The following is a 19,384-nucleotide window of genomic DNA, read 5'->3' on the forward strand; positions in this document are numbered from 1 at the left end:
AAATTCCTAAAGCTTTTACAGGTGTATCTGTCCATTTAATATTTGCTATCTTGTCTTTACTGTTTTTGAATTTTCCTATCCATATCCCTTCAGTTTTATTTTTATTTATAATTAATCCCGAATAAGATCCAAAGATTTCAATTGTAATCAATGCTAGTTCGATATCATTTTTGTCATTAAAAAATAAAGTTGTATCATCAGCTAATTGGCTTATTTTAATACAATGTGTTTTCCTATCAAATTGTATCTGAAATCCTTTTATATCTTTGTTATTTCGATGTCTCAGTGCCAATAATTCAACGGATATGGCAAAAAGTAGAGCAGATAAAGGCCACCCTTGCCTAATCCCTCTTGAATTTTTAGACATTTCTGAAATCCACCCATTATTAATAATACATGTTTGAACATCATTATACAAAGATTTAACCCTATGTATGAATGATTCATTGAATCAAAAGTGATATAAAGTATCTAACATAAATTTCCATTCAAGAGTGTCAAAGGATTTTTGAAAATCGACAAAAACAATAGCCCCTTCTATATTATATATGTCTGCATAATCTATAATATCTTGTATTTGCTTTAAATTGAATCCAATGAATCTATTTTTCATATATCCAGATTGATATGTGTTTATGAGTTTTGGTAGACTTATTTTCAGCCGTTGAGCTAGTACATGGGACAGAATTTTTAGATCTACGTTTAATAAGGAAATTGGTCTATAATTTTCTAGTTTTAATGGATCCCCCTTTTTGAATATCAACGACAAATCACTAGACCGTAGCGAGTAGGTAAAAAAAACTTTCTCCATGACCCTCATTATATATTTTAACAAGAATATATTTAAGCCTCTCCCAAAACATTTTGTAAAATTCTGCGGTTAGACCGTCAAGCCCAGGAGACTTATTCAATTTCATATTTTGTATTGCTTCAGAACATTCTTCAAGCGTAACTGAACCATCTTCTTATCTTGACGATCAAATAGCCCTTTCCAACTAATATTTACACTTTGTTTTTATATTGTGCTGATATCATCTGTCCAGTGTTAAGGGTGTATTGAATGCATACAAACATTTTAACAGGAAAATATTCCATTATTCAAAGTTGAAAAATGTTGAAATGTTGATATTAGCTATATTCTTTAATAAATGAAGTTATTTGTACTTACGTAACCTTCTTAAATTTTGGTATTTCTAATTTACGGAATGAAATAACCGATTCGTCTGGTTCTTCATAGTACACAGGTATCTCAACTCTCTTAGGTGCTGGTTGTGGACTGATTTGTTCTTTCTTTCCACCACACAAGGAGGAACATTTATCTGAAATTATTTATTGATGACGTGGCTATTCTTTAAATGTCTTAAATCTGATCAAAACATTACTGGAAACGATTGAAAGGGTCTTGAAATATTATATAGATAAGTATTGTCCACTTTTGACGAATTGTGACATTGATTTGTGTTGAGTCGTTTTGTGTTGTTGGGTTGCTTCTCATTTACGTGACACTCGCATCTTATGTTTATACATATATGTTACAAAGAGAAATTTGAGAAAGAACATAATATAAAAGTTTTAAGATTTAAAAATGATTGCCCCATATGCAATTAATTTTGAGAAAAGTAATTATCTATGATATCAGGTTAAATATCTCTGAATCGTCAAACTTGGTCTTCTGTTTCATGGAGTTATTAACTAATTGATCCTTAACGCACAGGGACGATTGTAACATACAATGTCAGGACGATAACATTAAGATATATAGGAATAATGAGATAGATTTTTGCCGGGGTAGCTCCAAATATTACATCGATATGCATAGCGAGTACACTAAAATGTCACGTCACAATCAAGTTGGATTCAGGCTTTCGTTTCAAGCAAGTGTGATTGACAATAAAGAAACACGTACCTTGACAACAACAGCATACAATGACTCCGATAATCAACAGTACAACAAAGACACAGGCTAAGATGATTGCAGCTATTTCACCAGCAGTTAGTGGATCTGGATCTGGTATAGGGTCAGGATCTACGAAGGTGATAATGCATAATAAACTTTTAATAATTGCTTTGATGGTATCCAATCTTGAAAATTGATGTCCACAAAAATAAATAAATCTACATATATATATATATATATATCACTGAAGAGACGTTAATTGTCGAAATCCGGATATGGCGTACAAATTTTTGCACCTCGTGTTTGCGCAATACCATCTTTTCCGCAAGTTTATTGTTTTCTGTTTGGTAATGAATTAATAAAAAGATCTATTTTGAAACATCTTGTGATCCGTTTATTTGGCAATCGCCAATGGCAATCAGCAGGGTTTAAGAACATCAATTGTTCGACCTGCTAGTCAAATGCGTTTTGTTAAAATATACTTTTTCACTCATTTGGTCTTTTGGAAAATGTTGTTTGTGCTGTATTTAGACCCCTCTACCAAGAAATTTGTTTTGCATGCACACGTATAAAAAATGCGGTTTTTATCCAACGCAATCATAGGTTTGAACGTTGTTTTCAATTTAGACTTGTATATATATATATATATATATAAAGTCTAAATTGAAAACAACGTTCAAACCTATGATTTCGTTGGATAAAAACCGCAATTTTTATACGTGTGCATGCAAAACAAATTTCTTGGTAGAGGGGTCTAAATACAGCACAAACAACAATTTCCAAAAGACCAAAAAAAAGTGAAAAAGTCTATTTTAACAAAACGCATTTGACTAACAGGTCGAACAACTGATGTTCTTAAACCCTGCTGACTGCCATTGGCGATTGCCAAATAAATTGATCACCAGATCTAACAAAATGGATCTTAATATTAATTAAATACCAAACAGAAAACAATAAACTTGTGGAAAAGATGGTATACCACAAACATGAGGTGCAAAAATTTGTACACCATATCCGGATTTCGACAATAAATGTCTCTTCAGTGATGTTAGGGATCGAAACGGTATTTGGAAGGCCATATGATTTACCTCAATTTAGGATAGACTCTTGAATTTTAAAGAGTCGAAATAGGATGAACGGATCATATAAACCCGAAGGAAAATATAATACAAGCCCAAACGAAAAAATATAAAAAGTCTAAATTGAAAACAACGTTCAAACCTATGATTGCGTTGGATAAAAACCGCAATTTTTATACGTGTGCATGCAAATATATATATATAGTGATAGTGATTAAGATTATAACAGAATGTTGACTGCTGTACCCCAATTTTTGACATTTTTACCTATTGTGTCTATTTGTTTTGTTCACACATCGTTGTCAATATATTGGAATTTTAAGTGAGAAAATTAGCTAGCTATAAAACCAGGTTTAATCCACCATTTCTACATAAGAAAATGCCAGTACCAAGTCAGGAATATGACAGTTGTTATCCATTCGTTTGATGTGTTTGGGCATTTGATTTTGCCATCTGATTAGGGACTTTCCTTTTTGATTTTTCCTCGGAGTTCAGTATTTTTGTGATTTTACTTTCTACTTTATATTGACATGATTATTCAAACGTCACCCATGAATACTAAAATTGATGTACAATCCAAGATACACAAGAGAGAATTATATTTGTGTTTCTCAATATAGGATAAATGCGTTTATATTGTTTTTATTGGTACTAACATTGATTTTGTTTCTGAAAAATTATAACATAACTAAATACATATTGCTGTATATAAAAAGAAGATGTGGTATGATTGTCAATGAGACAACTCTCCACAAAAGACCAAATGACACAGAAATTAACAACTATAGGTCACCATACGACCTTCAACAATGAGCAAAGCCCATACCGCATAGTCAGCTATAAAAAGCCCCAAAATGAAAATTGTAAAACAATTCATACGAGAAAATTAACGGCTTATTTATGTACAAAACAATGACCGAAAAACAAATATGCTACACAGCAACAAACGATGCTCGTATTTCGATGATGTGTGTCTATTGTTTTTATATCTTTTGTGTTCGTTCCTCGTACCGATCTTTGTGTTTAGCCAATTGCAACTGATTATTACTGTTTGTTCATATGCTGTGCTGAAACACTTCTATCACAGATTAGGGGATGGTTGAATACTCACAGATACTTTTAACCCCCTCCTCACATTCTTTATGTGCCTGTCCCAAGCCAGGAGCCTGTAGTTCAGTTGTTGTCATTGGTTTATGACTGTCATATTTTTTTTTTTGTAGATTGTTTTGTTATAAATTAGGCCGTAGGTTTTTTCTTTGATTTGTTTCGCCTTTTCCCCATGTCTTCTATGTCCACATCTTATATAGCCGACTATACGGTAGGGGTTTTTCTCATTTTCGAAGGCCGTACGGTTGCCTTCAGATATCATACTATGAAATAGCATTATGATAATTATTCCAGAAGAGCCAAACTATGAAATGACTTAATTCAAAAGTACAAGATATAAGCAGGAAACATAAGAATAAAGAGCACGCCTTGAGCGCATGATACGCCCGTCCCCTTTTGATCTCGTCTTTATGCTTTAAATGAATTTATATGATCAACTAAAATTACTGTCAGCACTACTCAAATAGACCCCCCCCCCCCCTTTCCCCCTTAAAATATAAAACAAAAGACATGCAGTGGAACCCATTGACACAAAACATGATTAATTTGGCACTATTAACGCTACCTCAAGTTTAACTAAGTTTGTGGCCTCGATTTGTGAAGGAATAAAGTTCTATAACCGTCCAAAGTGTTGAAAATGGACAGTTTTCGACGATTTTTTAACAAATAAAGTTCTAAAACTGCGCAATGTCATATCAGAAATTTATAAAAAAAAAAAAAAAAAAAGGAGTTTAATTCCACAGATATATACCAGTCACCTTAGTTTCATGAAGTTTTTTTTAATTACTGTGTTGACGACGGACGGACGGATAGACGAACAACGGTATACCATAATACGTCCCGTAAACGTCCCATAATGGCGTTTAAAAAATAACTATCTTTGGAATGCTACAGGTCCAGGCACTACAAAGATTGATATGCATAGAAAACCTATATCCCGGAAATAAAAAAAAGAGTATGAATTGAGTTAATAGTACCTCAGCGGTGAAAATATACTTACCCTTTAATTGCGCTTGTCCTGTCGGAAGTTCACACTTTCGACATGTATGTTAATTTTCCGACAACATATTATACAATTTTTGTGACATCACCGAATAAGGCTGAATGCCGGAATTTTTACTTAAAAGAGAAACACGACGAGTACAACACCTGTCAAGCAAGATCTCCTTTGCGGATATCCTGAGATCACTGCTGATTTTTATGGGATGTACGTTGCTCAGTTTTTTGTTTCCGTTGTTTATCTTGTGATCGGTTTGCTTTTGATCATTTGATTCTGTATTTAAAAGTTAATTAGTAGCATTAAGTGTTTGAAAATTATACACATTTCTACTTTATAACACATAACCAAGAACAGTTTGATTTATCGGATATATTGGTGAAGAAAAGAGATTAACGACCAATATCTGCTTTTGAATTAATCCCATCGTAAAGACTTAACTTGTGGATCTTTGAACGAATAACTTTTAAAAAATATTTTTGTGTGTGTGTAATACTTACAGAAATTAGTCTGCCTGCAACATTTGAAAATATTTAGTCCTCGAATTATTTAGATTGATTTGTTTGTGTATTTTCAACTTTCGAATATTTCCACTGACAACAAACCAGATAATAGCTTTATTTTGACAACAGTCCTAAAAGTACATTAAATGATGTTTTTTTTTCATATTTATACAACTTTCACGTTAGGATCATAATGCTGCCATGTGGATAAATTTATCGGTTTTCAAGAGCTACATTTACAGCGCGTCATCCCAACAATTTCACAATTAAAAAGAGGGCGTAATGGGGAGACACTTTTGACGAAGTAAAATCCTGACTGAATAGAGGAATTGAATGTTTTCATGTATCTTAATATTTTTCATACTTTTACTCCAAACATGTTGGTGACGGTGATTCTAAAAAGATCATTGTACATTATTATTTCGGTGTGAACCGCTCAATTAAAAAATAAATAAAGGGTGTTATTTCACTATTTTTCCCCTATTCATTTGTGTATATTTAACCTTAGTCGTCTTACAATTTGGCGCCTGTAAAATGTTTATACCAATAATTGTCATAATATAACAACTTCATTCTTAATACTATTATTACATTTCTTTACAGGAGACCCGACAGGTAAGCAGTAAATGATTTCTTCTTGTCTCACTTAGCCATTAACAACCTTTATGGTTTTAATTCGGGCCACACTAGAATCATAGTTGAGCTGCTTCGGATAGAAATCGATCGTAACTTAATGAATATCAATACATCTGTTATCCTATTTCGAATTGAAAAAATCACTTTGCAAAGCCTGTAACTGTTTTTAGATTGATTTTTTATTAGAACCCTACAAAACGGACTAAAGTTTATCTATTACTTCGTATTTGAATGTTCCAAAATTAATCAGAGTGTTATACATGTACATGTTGCAGACCAATTGGTGACCTTGGGCTGTTTTCTGCTCTTTTGTCGGGTTGTTGTCTCTTTCACACATTCCCCATTGCCATTCTCAATTTTACATGTATATGTGCACATACATACTTCTATACGATGCAGTTCATATGTTAAAATGTGTTGTACAGATCCGTTAGTAGTGGTTTGCATGGGGATATATTAAAGGGGTCTAAAAATTGATTTATCAATGTCATCGTCAATTAGAAAAAAACAAAAAACTCTACAGATCCGTTATTTAAGTCGGTCGTCAATGATTTTAGTAACAAAATTTAAGGGGACGCAAGTGAACGGTATGTCCGACTTTTCATTTATTCAATACATTTCGTGAATAAAATGATTAAAATGCCTAAATTTTCATTCGAAAAAGATTGAAAAAAAAAAAATACAAGTAATAAATAACTTAAAGTATCAAAATTTGTAGTATCATGAAGCTTTTATTGTTTGATATTCAAACACATATACTCTGTTGGTATGAATCATTAGAAAGGTATTTCACTTTACCCAACTACTTCATTTTTGGAACTATGAATGTGTAGTGTAATTATATCAACATGTAGCCAAAATGATGATGTATCAAACTTTGTTTTTATTTATACATCATCAAGAAAAAACAAACATATCAAACACACCTGCACGTACAAAAGTGTAGCCGACTTTCTATTTTCGATTAGATACTTTCCATTTTTTAACATGTCCCCAAACAAAATGTTACAACGGCAGAGATGCAAATAAATGCTTTTTAAAGATCGAATCTGTTATCTTTTTTTTGAATTTTTTTCGGTAGAATGTATGGTTATGCATAATAATCCGAATGTATTTGCAACTACCATAATCGAATGTTTTGTAAAAAAAATGTCTTTAATTTAAAAGTTAACACATATCTCGAAGCTGTATGCTATATTTTGAGAATAAAAACGTATATACGATGCATAGAAACATATGTTAACAATTCAAATATACCAGCTTGGTCATATTTACCTTCTCTAATAATGAGTTCAGTTTCAAATATTAGCATGTATAAAAAAAAAAAATCACGGAGTCGGTTTCACGAAAAACTTTACGACTAAGATGACTTAAGATCAATCTTAGTCGTATTTTTTTTTTGTGAAACCGACTCATGATGTCAACGATCAGTACATTTGTTCAAACATTCTATATTTGAAAACATTAATTTCTGCTCAGGAGTTGGTCTCCTTTGGACATATAGCTCCTTGAAAAAATTGTTACGCCTGGTCTTCATCTTTTGGTTTTAGTGTTCCTGATGAAGGTAGATATAAAAAGTGCACTGGACGCACCCCAGTTATTAAGTGTGATGTTCATTAATCAGTATATAAAACAATCTCTTGTATATAGAAAAATAAGCTTACCAGTTGTCGTAACTATACGAATATTGAAAGTAATTTCAGGTGATTTTCCTATAACGTTTGTAGCTTTACAGGTATATGCTCTAGCTGCACTAGCAGCATCCATATCAACATATAGCACCTTGCTGGTATCCGGCATAGGGGCACCATTATTAAACCATTCCCAAACAGTAGCCGATGGATTAGCTCGTGTGTCACAGCTAAGACGGACAGGATTACCAACAGTTTGTGATATGCTTGTCTGTGTAACATTACTCACTGGTACATCTGTCAATTATAAAAATGTTATGTTTATTAACATGTTCGAAGGGTAGTGTTTATACACTGAATTTGCTCAACATAGGTAAAAAAAGGTATTGACTATTTCATCATAAATAGATTATACTGATGACACAATTTTCAATGATTTCATTTTCTATAGGAAAAAAAAATAACTCACGCTGAACATCAACATCTTCCCATGTCTGTCTGCTCCCCATAGTGTTGGTAGCCCTACACAAAATTAAACCATCATGTTCAATCCAATTGGCATTAGGAATGGCATAGACAGCACCTGTTCGTATAATCATGTCATTTTGATACCAGTTGTATGTTGGGGCAGGATCACCATCAGCCTCACAAGTCAGGCTGAAACTGTGACCTTCTTGAACTACAACACCTGCTGGTACTATTCTTATGATTGATGGTGCAGCTGTAAAAAATAACGTGGATATTATATTTAAATATATTATTAATCATGGTTGAAATCGCAGGGCAGTGATTGCATTGCAATAACATCGTATTTTGTAACTATGTACATTGTTTATATCTCCTGCGCCTCTATATCATAACGTTATTCATAGTGACCAATTAGGATGCAGCATAGGTACCGTTGATAAAACAGCCATCCATGTTCCAGGGAAAGAAAAAATAATGGCAGACTTCATATCTAGGTTACATGAGCCTAATGCGTTTTACCAATTTATGAAATTTTATCTTCCCCAACCACTGTTGGTAAGGCATTTGGAATCCCATATGTCTAACCAAGCCATATCCTATCTTTTATGTAGGCATTCCAAGTGCAGGAGATGTTGTAATTTAGAAGTTATGAATCCTTTTGCAGAAGTTTGCTCATTCCTATGGTCCAAATTAGCAAAGACAATTTGGCTAGATATATTGATATACACAGAGGCTTTGTTATAACTCAGTGGTCAATTATTTAAATATTGTGCGCCTCCTGCATGAAGAGGCTGAGTTGCCTTACCCTATTGATACACATTTTGTCAAAGGTGTTTTAAAAGGGTTCAAAAGAGTTCTAGGGGCTGAAAAAACGCCCAAAATTACCCATAACTCCTAAAATACTGTCTGGCATTTTTACCACTATAGACTTAAATGAAAGTTTGGATATAACTTTTTGGGCAGCTTGCTTAGTAGCCTTTTTTTCCTTTTTCAGGAAATCAAACCTTTTTACACCATCTTTAATGGTATTTAATCCTGATCGGTATTTGAATAGGGCATCGGTTAAGTTTTCGAAGGTGGGGGCAACTTTAACACTCAGGAAAACAAAGACCGTACAAAATAGGGAAAGAGCTCTAGAAGTATCTTTACCTATAATTCCAGGTTCCCCTTCTGTCCCTGTCAAGCTTTAAAACTCTCGTTTGATATATGCCCCTCCTCTCATAATTTGGTGTCAGCCTTTATGTTTTCCTTTAAGTCCAAGTTGGTGCCCCTTACGTATAATGGATTTCTAACCAGATTAAAACAGTCTTTAAAATCTCTTGGATATGACAGTTCTAAGTACTCCGGGCACAGTTTTCGTAGAGGCGGGGCAACATTTGCATTAGAATGTGGCACCCCGTCTGAAATTATTCAGACACAGGGGGATTGGAAGAGTGATGCATACAAAAATTATTCAGATCCTTCTTTCACTCACCGACAGACTGTTATGAATGTCTTTGCAAAAGCACTTCCCAAAATGGTATAAAATGGTCTTCTACTCGTGTAATTTTTCAATACATGTATCATTGTAATCTTATTTTTTATTTTTCTATGTACAAATATATATATATATATACATACTATTCCTCTACCACTACATACAGGTTTGGACTTCTATTTTGGAGAACCACAGTTTTTATTACACATCATTTATCTTTTTTATTCATGCATTACTTACATTTTGTATTTGCTTTAATTCATTTAACATTATGTTCAATTATTGTATAATTGAAAAAATTACATGCATACTTAATAAACTGTGGTAAGTTTTCCCAAACCTGTCTTTGTTTGAAATATAACCAACACTGCCTTATATTCTATTTGGCCGCTGAATCCTTCGGGTGTATCCAAACTTGATTTGGGACGTTATAAGTCATACCATATCAAGCGTTGGCAGGGAGGCTGAAAAGAGGCAGTGTTAAGCACATTGGCAAAGGGGGGAAGGGTGGGTCCCTAATTTCATAACATAAGATTAATGTATTTAAAATTCTTTTTCCAAAGTAATTATAGAAACAAGTTTTTTCTCTGAAAAAGCAAATTTGAAGAAATTGGATAAAGCATGTAATAGTTATTTAAGAAGTGTAACAGGTTTTTACACTTTTTGTTAAGGATATTTATTTTTCATTTAAACATTTCCAAGAAGAAAGTGACAGAAAACCGTTCCTACATCGATACATTTTTCACAATGCAATTAAAACGTCACAAATTATGTATATCCGAATTGCTTTGCCAGATATATTAGGATCGCTCAAAATTAAACATAAATTGAAAGCTGGGAATGCATAATATTTGGATGATTTATATGACCAAAATGACATCAAAAAAAAATAGCCAAAACCATATAAGGCCAACTTTGCCCAAGGAATTCCATAGTGAACTTTAGAAATTATCGACGGAAAGTTATGTTATAAATCATTTTAGTACACACAATAAACAAATTAATTCGTTAAAGCACACACATGACACGAGGAGCAGATACTATTAAGCACACACAATGCTTAACGTACAACAATAAAGCACACATGATTCATAACTTAAACATCACAACACATTATATAATTGCAACAAACTTAGTCAAAATGTAACAAATAAGTCAGAGGCAATGTTAGCATACTGAAACACAATTACTTCGCTATTCTGAAGATGGTCTGAGTTCCTGTAGGCGTTGATTGACTTTTCTGTATTTTGTTCTATCTGTTGGACCTACTCCATAATCCTGGTACTGAATGATAGTCATTTCGTTTGCTGCCTGCTCTTCTTTAAGATAGTCCAGTAGCTTGTATACTATGTTTGGGTGTGGTACTTATATCATCTTCTTCTGTGCCGTCCATCGAGGTAGTTTGTCGTCCTTGGTCCTTCGGTTTGGTAATGGTTCCATAGCTGCCTGTTGCTTTGAAACCAGTATGTTGTGACGTTATCCGTAAACGAAGTGGTATTTGATGTTGAGTTCGAATTTTCAAGGTCTTCAAGTGCATGGAACCAGACGTTGTCTATTTCTGCAGGTGGTACCAGAGGAAGAACTGCTGCCGAGCGTATACGTTGATGAATGTCTGGTTCTCCTTTAGACTATTAGACTATTTACCCCTATTTGTGACATTTTTACCTATTGTTTTTGTTTGTTTTTTTCACACATCGTTGTCAATATAATGAAATTTGATGCGACTGTCATACAAGTGAGAGGTTTAGCTAGCTTTAAAACCAGGTTCAATCCACCATTTTCTACATAAGAAAGTCAGGAATATGACAGTTGTTATCCATTCGTTTGATGTGTTTGTTTTTTTTATTTTGCCATTTGATTGGGGACTTTCCTTTTTGAATTTTCCTCGGAGTTCAGTATTTTTGTGATTTTACTTTATAGTTACGAGACGAATCTTGTTTGCTGCACTTTTCACCAAATACACTGAGTATAAATAAAAAATATATCCTTCAATAGTGATTCCTGGAAAGGATGCTCTGGGAATTCTGAGCAGCAGCTCCGTAGTCAATGACGAAAGTAGTTGGGTTCAGGTTAATCTGACGTTGGGTGCAAGTGTCGTACTTAACTTTCAGCCAATGTCGTCTTGACTTTAGCTGGCCTGGTAAAAACGAAGAATTCAAAATAACTTTATTTTATTACGACTGAAATATCATGGCAACTGACGAATAGCCAAAACACTAGCTTTAAACAGGTCTTTGCTCACATTCTAAGAGATCCCAGGTTTTCTTCGTTTTATCAATGAAAAATCCCGTTACTTAATTTCGTAACTGACCACAACATTTTAATTGGTCACTTATAATTTTGTCTTGTCAACCAAGCTGACACTTTAATCTAAATTATTGATTTTCGTATAGCTATGTTCCGACAATCTATATAATTTTGACAATATGCCTGATTGCCTACACTCTTTCTTTAATCCAAAATATAGCATGTATTATTTATGACTGAATAATTATCAAATATTTGTCAAACATATGTCAAACATGTTTTTTTCTAAATTGTCCACCTTTAAAAATTCATTTTGAGAATAAGAAATAAAATACTTAATAAAAGAAAGTTTGCAAAGAGGAAATATAACACAAGCAGTCTATAGGTTGCAATTCTGTAAATATAGACAATGCAATTTCCCATAGGAACTCCCTTTGCGGCTGAAACTGTGACACTTTTACTATGAAGTTTCGTGAAAAATAATATCCCAGAACGGAAAGTTTATATGCACTACTATTTTATTCAAAGGTTAAAATATAGGGCTGTGCGGCATATTTTCAACATTTATATGCCCTGAACTTCTAAGAGTTTAAACTTGTACTAAAATTCTATACTACCCTTAACTCCATATTTGGACCTCCTAAGAATTAAAATTTAGGCGCTACCATGTTTTTCTATACTGGTTACATTCACAAGTGATGTCTCTATGAGATGAAACACAGAGATCATAAATGGGAACCAGTACGTTAACAAATTAACATATCTATGAATATTATATATCTCCCCAAAAGAGGCGTGGTTTGAGAAACAGCTGTATTTACAAAGTGCAACCTTTAGTAGTGTACAGAATCTTAATATGTAAAGAATTTTTTTAATTGCATGTATCATTTTAAAATTTATTTAAAAACTTTACAAAAAAATGTGTAATTAAAAATTATAATACTGATATTTGTTTTACAATTATATTTTATAAATCAGAAATTTTATATTATGAAGGGCTTTAATCTGATGATTTAAAAAAATCATAGTTTATACAGTATTTCAGATTTCAAATGTTTGGCTTTGAGCGTTCCTGATGAATGTAAATCCAGAAGTGCACTTCGGACGCATGAAATTATTAAACGTGTTGTTTTCAATTTTTTATAAGATCGATATCAAATAATTAGTTTGAACATGCAATAATTAATTCTTGTTTATTAAATAAAACAAACAACAACTACCTTGTTTATTTAAGAACATTTAACATAATAAAATAATGTGGGACAATCAGAACTTTTCATGTGGGACAATCAGAACTCTACAATTTTAAAAAGTGGGACAATCGGGAATAAACCGATGATACCCTCTACTTATAACAATCCAACGACAGCAATATCTACCCACTGCTAGAAAAAAAATAACACTTTATGAATTTGGTGTGTCTTAAGAGTTTTCCTCGATAAATATAAACTGAAGAAAAGTGACGTTAGTAACTTTTACAATAATTCAAAAAAGTGCTTTATATGAACATTAATGAGTGTCGTTTTAAATTGAACATTTCTTGTTTTAAATGTTTCTTTATTCATAAATATAATGTTTCTTTATTTCAAATACCTAAAACGATTATAAATTTCAATAATCTACAACTTAATCCGATGGCAGTTAAAAGTGGGAACGATAATACATGCATCTTACACTCTACTACAAAAGAAGCAATTATCGCTATTTTACTAAGTTTAGCCGGAGGACAATAATCCAATTATTTGGTAGTAGAGAATTGATAAGAAGTAGTGGATTCGTAAACGATAATCAACGAGCGACTTTAGTCGCAAGTTGATTACCGTTTCCGAATCCACTATTTCTTATCAATTCTCTAGCTTTACCCATTTCTAGTAAAACGACTGTCTGTTTTACGTTTTGACAATGAATCAACGATATTTCATAAAAATAGTTTCGTATTTTGTCTTTTTTATTCTATAACAGCTGGAAATGTATATATCCACACGGTTCGCATCTATATTTAGACATTTGACAAGTTAACATAAGTTTAATATAACTTAAATGGGGTGTTAGCTCCCCTTTCAACACCAGATTTAATTTTTGTATATACATATTTCATTTAATGTTTAATCATTACAAATTATTTAAATTGAATAGATTTTGGTATATTTAATTTATTCAAAAACACATATATTAATATACAGAATTTATTTATCTTGTTTTGAAAAGTTAAAAAATTTTAATTATTAAAATTTAGAAATCTCAAAATTTATATATATAATATTTAGCAACATGATTTGGTTTATTGAAGACTAAACACTGTCAAGCCGTTCTTCGTTAAATAAATATTAATAGCATAGATGCCATAAATCTGCCATTTTATAATGCTCAAATTAATGTTGCTTTCCTAAAGTATTCAAATTATGAGCTTACGATTTAGATTGAACAATTATATTGAAATTTTGTTTAAACTGTTTCCGTTTCATTAAGTTAAGATTATTTTAACGTTTTTACATTTGGCATATATCGTTCACCGGTCAATAAACTAGTTTTATCTGTGGTAGAACAACCAGGGATTGACAGAACCTACAACAACATTAGATTGAAGTATTATTGGAAGAGAATATACTTTGACATTGAAGAGTATGTCAGGACCTGTATTGACTAATCCGCATTCTATGAGAGCACCCTTAAAGCCTCTACCGGCAACTGGATTTTTTGAAAGAATACACATGGACATTCTTTGCAATATATCATAGTCAGCAGGTGGTTTCAACCAAATTTTACTAGTAGTATGTCCGTTCTCCAAATGGTGTGAAGCTTTTCCATTGAAAACTGGAGGAGCCATAGAAACTTCCAGAGTTCTTTTTAACGAAATAATATGCTAATTTTGGTCCATGTAGAGAAATTCTTACAGATTTAGGAAAAAAACTTCACCCTGTTATGGTATTGTAACTATCATAAAAAATAAGATTGAGAATAGAAATGGGGAATATGTCAAAGAGAGTAAATGCAGACCAGAAATTTGTGATATTAGAGCATTTGAAGTTATCAATGAAATTATTGAAAACTATAAGTATAAAAATATGATCTTATTTTACAGAAGGTATAGAGATGATGTGTTTATAATAGCTCATTCATCACGAGAAGAGGTTGAGGAGTTTTTTAAAATAGCAAATGATCATCACCCTTTATTAAAGTTTACTTAGTAAAATGAAATTTCAAACGAAGAAATTATTTTTCTCGATACAGTCGTACATAAAGGGATGAGGTTCAGGAACACCGGTATCCTTGATATAAAGAGCTACATAAAACCTACTAATACATTTCAATATTTAGATAGGACGTCTATGCATAACCCAACAGTCTTCTCTGGATTTATAAAAGGGGAAGCTATTCGCCGGCACCGAAACAACAGCAACACGCAGAATTTAAAAAATACAATTTGTAAATTCAAAGGCCATCTTAAGCAAAGGGGATATAAGGAGCATGAAATACATCGTAACTGTGAATCGGCTCTCAATATCGAACGATCAGAGTTACTCCGCTTTAAACAAGAATCTGACAAGCAGATACCACTAGTATTTGTAACTAAATATCACTTTTTGTTAGGAAATATAAATAAAGCTTTGCGAAAACATTATAAAAAACTACTTCGCAATGCGAAATGTAAGGAGCTATTTCCAGAACCACCAATGGTGGCGTATAGTAGACATCGGAACTTAAAAGAAATACTGACTAGCTCGGTAGTCAAAGCTTAGTACAACATGAAGGATTGGGTCAGGACCTCTGATGAAGCACCCATCCTTCATATGAGCCACGGAATATTGTAGAGTTTGTCCTATTCTGTACTGCAGAAACACGATGTGTTGGGTCCTGGAGAATAGGCAAACGTGACTGTTAGGTACTTTCAGACATTCAACTTATGTTAACTTTCCAACCACTGACATAAAAGGTCAGCTGAGGTCAACATCATGATTTATTATTAAGTAGATGTACGATAAAATTTGTGCATTCAGTTTCCATTTGTCTGTGATTGCAGACAGCTGGTTTTTCCAATGTGGTTTGTTTTAGGCGTAAAGGTTATACCTGTGATCGCAATTATAACTATCAGAATTGCAATCGTCAATGTTAAGAATGACTCGCAGATTTAAAAAGAAAGTAAAAACTGTTAAACAAAAAATATAAAAACTCGATCGGGTTTCTAGAAAGAAAAGACAAAAAAAAGCACAGGTATATAAAGCTAAGCAATATGTATATAACTTAGCCAACTGTCAATTGACAGACGAACAATACATAGTTCTAGGTAAAAGTTTAAAATTTATACCTATGCCTAAGAAAAGTAATATAGGCAGAACTGTAATGACAGACTTCAATGAATTTGCCAGAAAACTTAGATGTCGTTTTCATTTTGGCAATACAGAAAGTCGGGGAATGCATCCGTTCCGACAGAAATCATTTTATGACCCAACACCTGCTTGCTTTGAACTTGAAAATTATCTAGATCTAACAAAGTTTGAATTATCTTATCTTGATTTACGAACTAACTACTACAATTTCACTAAAAAACAACAGCTAGGATTACGATCTTTGAGAAACATGCATGATATTATTTTCTCTAAGAGCGCCAAAGGAGGCGCAATTGTAATATCTAAAAAGACACACTACATTGAAGAAGGGTTAAGGCAGTTAAACTCTATCCATTACACGGAGATACAAGAACCTAATCTATTACTGATTAAAAATAATATACAAACACAAATCAGCAGGATGTTTGACAATGGTGAGATTGATGGGATAACTCTTGATTTTCTCCGTGGGTCATCGAAAGAGGGACCTAGATTGGGTCGTCTTTTTCTCCTTCCTAAACGTCACAAATCAAGTGAACGTGTTATTCAAAGGAAAAAAAATAAACGATGGCAAGTAAATGAATTGCCCCTATGCAGACCAATTATTTCTCAATGTAACTCTGTCACCGAAAGGGTAAGCAAATTTATTGATTACTTTTTGATACATATAGTTAAAAGACAGACCAGTTACATTAGAGATAGTGGAGATTTCATAAATAAAATAGAAAATTTAAAGCCTGATCGGGATTGCCTGTTAATCTCTTTTGACTGCATCAGCATTTATACCAACACGGAGTTCAATGAACTCATTCAATCTGTTGGACGGGCTTACAGCAATGCAGTAAAAGAAGATTATCCGATAAAATTACCTAGCTGTGAAACAATTAAATCATTAGTAGCCACAGTGTTGAAAACAATTATTTTGAATTTAATGATCGATACTTTGTACAGAAAATAGGTGCTAGTATGGTAAGTAAATGCAGCCCAGAAATTTGTGATATTAGAGCATTTGAAGTTATCAATGAAATTATTGAAATATATAAGTATAAAAATATGATCTTATTTTACGGAAGGTATAGAGATGATGCGTATATAATAGCTCATTCATCACGAGAAGAGGTTGAGGAGTTTTTTAAAATAGCAAATGATCATCACCCTTTATTAAAGTTTACTTATGAAATTTCAAACGAAGAAATTATTTTTCTCGATACAGTCGTACATAAAGGGATGAGGTTCAGGAACACCGGTATCCTTGATATAAAGAGCTACATAAAACCTACTAATACATTTCAATATTTAGATAGGACGTCTATGCATAACCCAACAGTCATCTCTGGATTTATAAAAGGGGAAAATATTCGCCACCACCGAAACAACAGCAACACGCAGAATTTAAAAGATACAATTTGTAAATTCAAAGGCCATCTTAAGCAAAGGGATATAAGGAGCATGAAATACATCGTAACTGTGAATCGGCTCTCAATATCCGCTTTAAACAAGAATCTAAAAAGCAGATACCACTAGTAATTGTAACTAAATATCACTTTTCGTTAGGAAATATAAATAAAGCTTTGCGAAAACATAATAAAAAAACTACTTCGCAATGCGAAATGTAGGGAGCTATTTCCAAAACCACCAATGGTGGCGTATAGTAGACATCGGAACTTAAAAGAAATACTGACTAGCTCGGTAGTCAAAGTATAATAGTAAAAAATAGTGAAGCGCCCACCCTTCATATGAGCCACGGAATATTGTAGAGTTTGTCCTATTCTGTACTGCAGAAACACGTTGTGTTGGGTCCTGGAGAATAGGCAAACGTGGCTGTTAGGTACTTTCAGACATTCAACAAACAGAAAAACAGCTAAGACAAATATTGAAGCTGCACAACAGAAGTATAAAACGCAACACGATAAAAACGTAGACGAACTAATGTTTAATATATTAGATAAAGAATGGCTTTACTGTACACGGACTCCAGTTTGATCGTCGCCCAAACTTCAACAAAAATGAACTGGACCGTATTATATTGCAGAATATGTGAATGAATATACTTACCGTTTGCGCAAATCTTCTGACGATAAACATTGAAGGCTCAAGTTCATGCAAATCGATTGAAGAAGTATCTTGACCCCAAAAATCGCCCCGCGAACCCACCCGATGAAGTTAATGAAGACCACGACCTAAACCCAGAGGAACTGCCTGAAATCCTTGCCACAGTCAACGACACAATTATTAAACATACACAAAATCAAGTGGGGAAAATAATCAAAAGGATCAAGCACACTTACACAAAGATAAGCAACCGTCACAAAATACAAACAATCAACAGGACATATGTGATGTCGAAAGAATAATAAATTGTAGAAAACGAGGCAACATTAAACAATACCTCATTAAATGGCGAGGGTACAGAAGTTCACAAAATACATGGGAACCATCTCACCACATACCGAATCATTTGATTCAACATTTTCATGCTCAGAGTCAAAGTAAAAATAAGCGAAGACGACAATGACAACATTGAAAATAAACAAGGCCAAGCATATTTTCAGTACATGGATTAATCGAGTCTAGCTAGTCAACTCAATGAGAAAAGTTTATTTTCGTTTTTCTATTTCACATTAAGAATTTATTTATTAAGAAAACTTCATTATTCTAAGGTGAATAATAACTTTATTCTGAATATGTCTGAGATATATGCCACTGACATTAAGAAAACAAAGAATAAATCGAGCTAAAGTCTGTGTATTCTTTTGTATCATAGAACCTAGTGTTTTACACAAGGGAAGGTTGTAACTTTGAACAAAGTTGTCGTTATTTTATCATGTCACACAACATGCTGTAAGTAGGTGAATTTACACGTGTAGCTTTCATATACATCGATTATCAGTGGTATTAGAAAATCATTTTATAATATAATTTTGGGCCGAAACAAGAGTACAAGATGGACTCGTCACCTGTCTTGTGGTCTTGTTTCCATTGTACAGGAGTGACGACCTTTGTACTGCATGTCA

The 19,384-nt window shown here is 33.0% G+C and overlaps 1 protein-coding gene across 1 annotated transcript in view; it reads right to left on the reverse strand.

Annotated features, from left to right (window-relative positions):
* LOC127739143 (hemicentin-1-like) overlaps positions 1 to 19,384 on the reverse strand; it is a 56,176-nt gene that overhangs the window by 3,592 nt on the left and 33,200 nt on the right. Inside the window, exons 13-16 of the mRNA XM_052250739.1 lie at positions 8,320 to 8,571; positions 7,884 to 8,147; positions 1,907 to 2,026; positions 1,169 to 1,319 (exon numbers count right to left, since the gene is read on the reverse strand). Of these exons, the coding sequence (XP_052106699.1) occupies positions 1,169 to 1,319; positions 1,907 to 2,026; positions 7,884 to 8,147; positions 8,320 to 8,571 (787 nt within the window). The remainder of the gene's footprint in view (positions 1 to 1,168; positions 1,320 to 1,906; positions 2,027 to 7,883; positions 8,148 to 8,319; positions 8,572 to 19,384) is intronic.

The sequence above is a fragment of the Mytilus californianus genome, unplaced genomic scaffold, assembly GCF_021869535.1.
Source record: "Mytilus californianus isolate M0D057914Y unplaced genomic scaffold, xbMytCali1.0.p SCAF_1, whole genome shotgun sequence".
NCBI classification, from domain to species: Eukaryota; Metazoa; Mollusca; class Bivalvia; order Mytilida; family Mytilidae; genus Mytilus; species Mytilus californianus.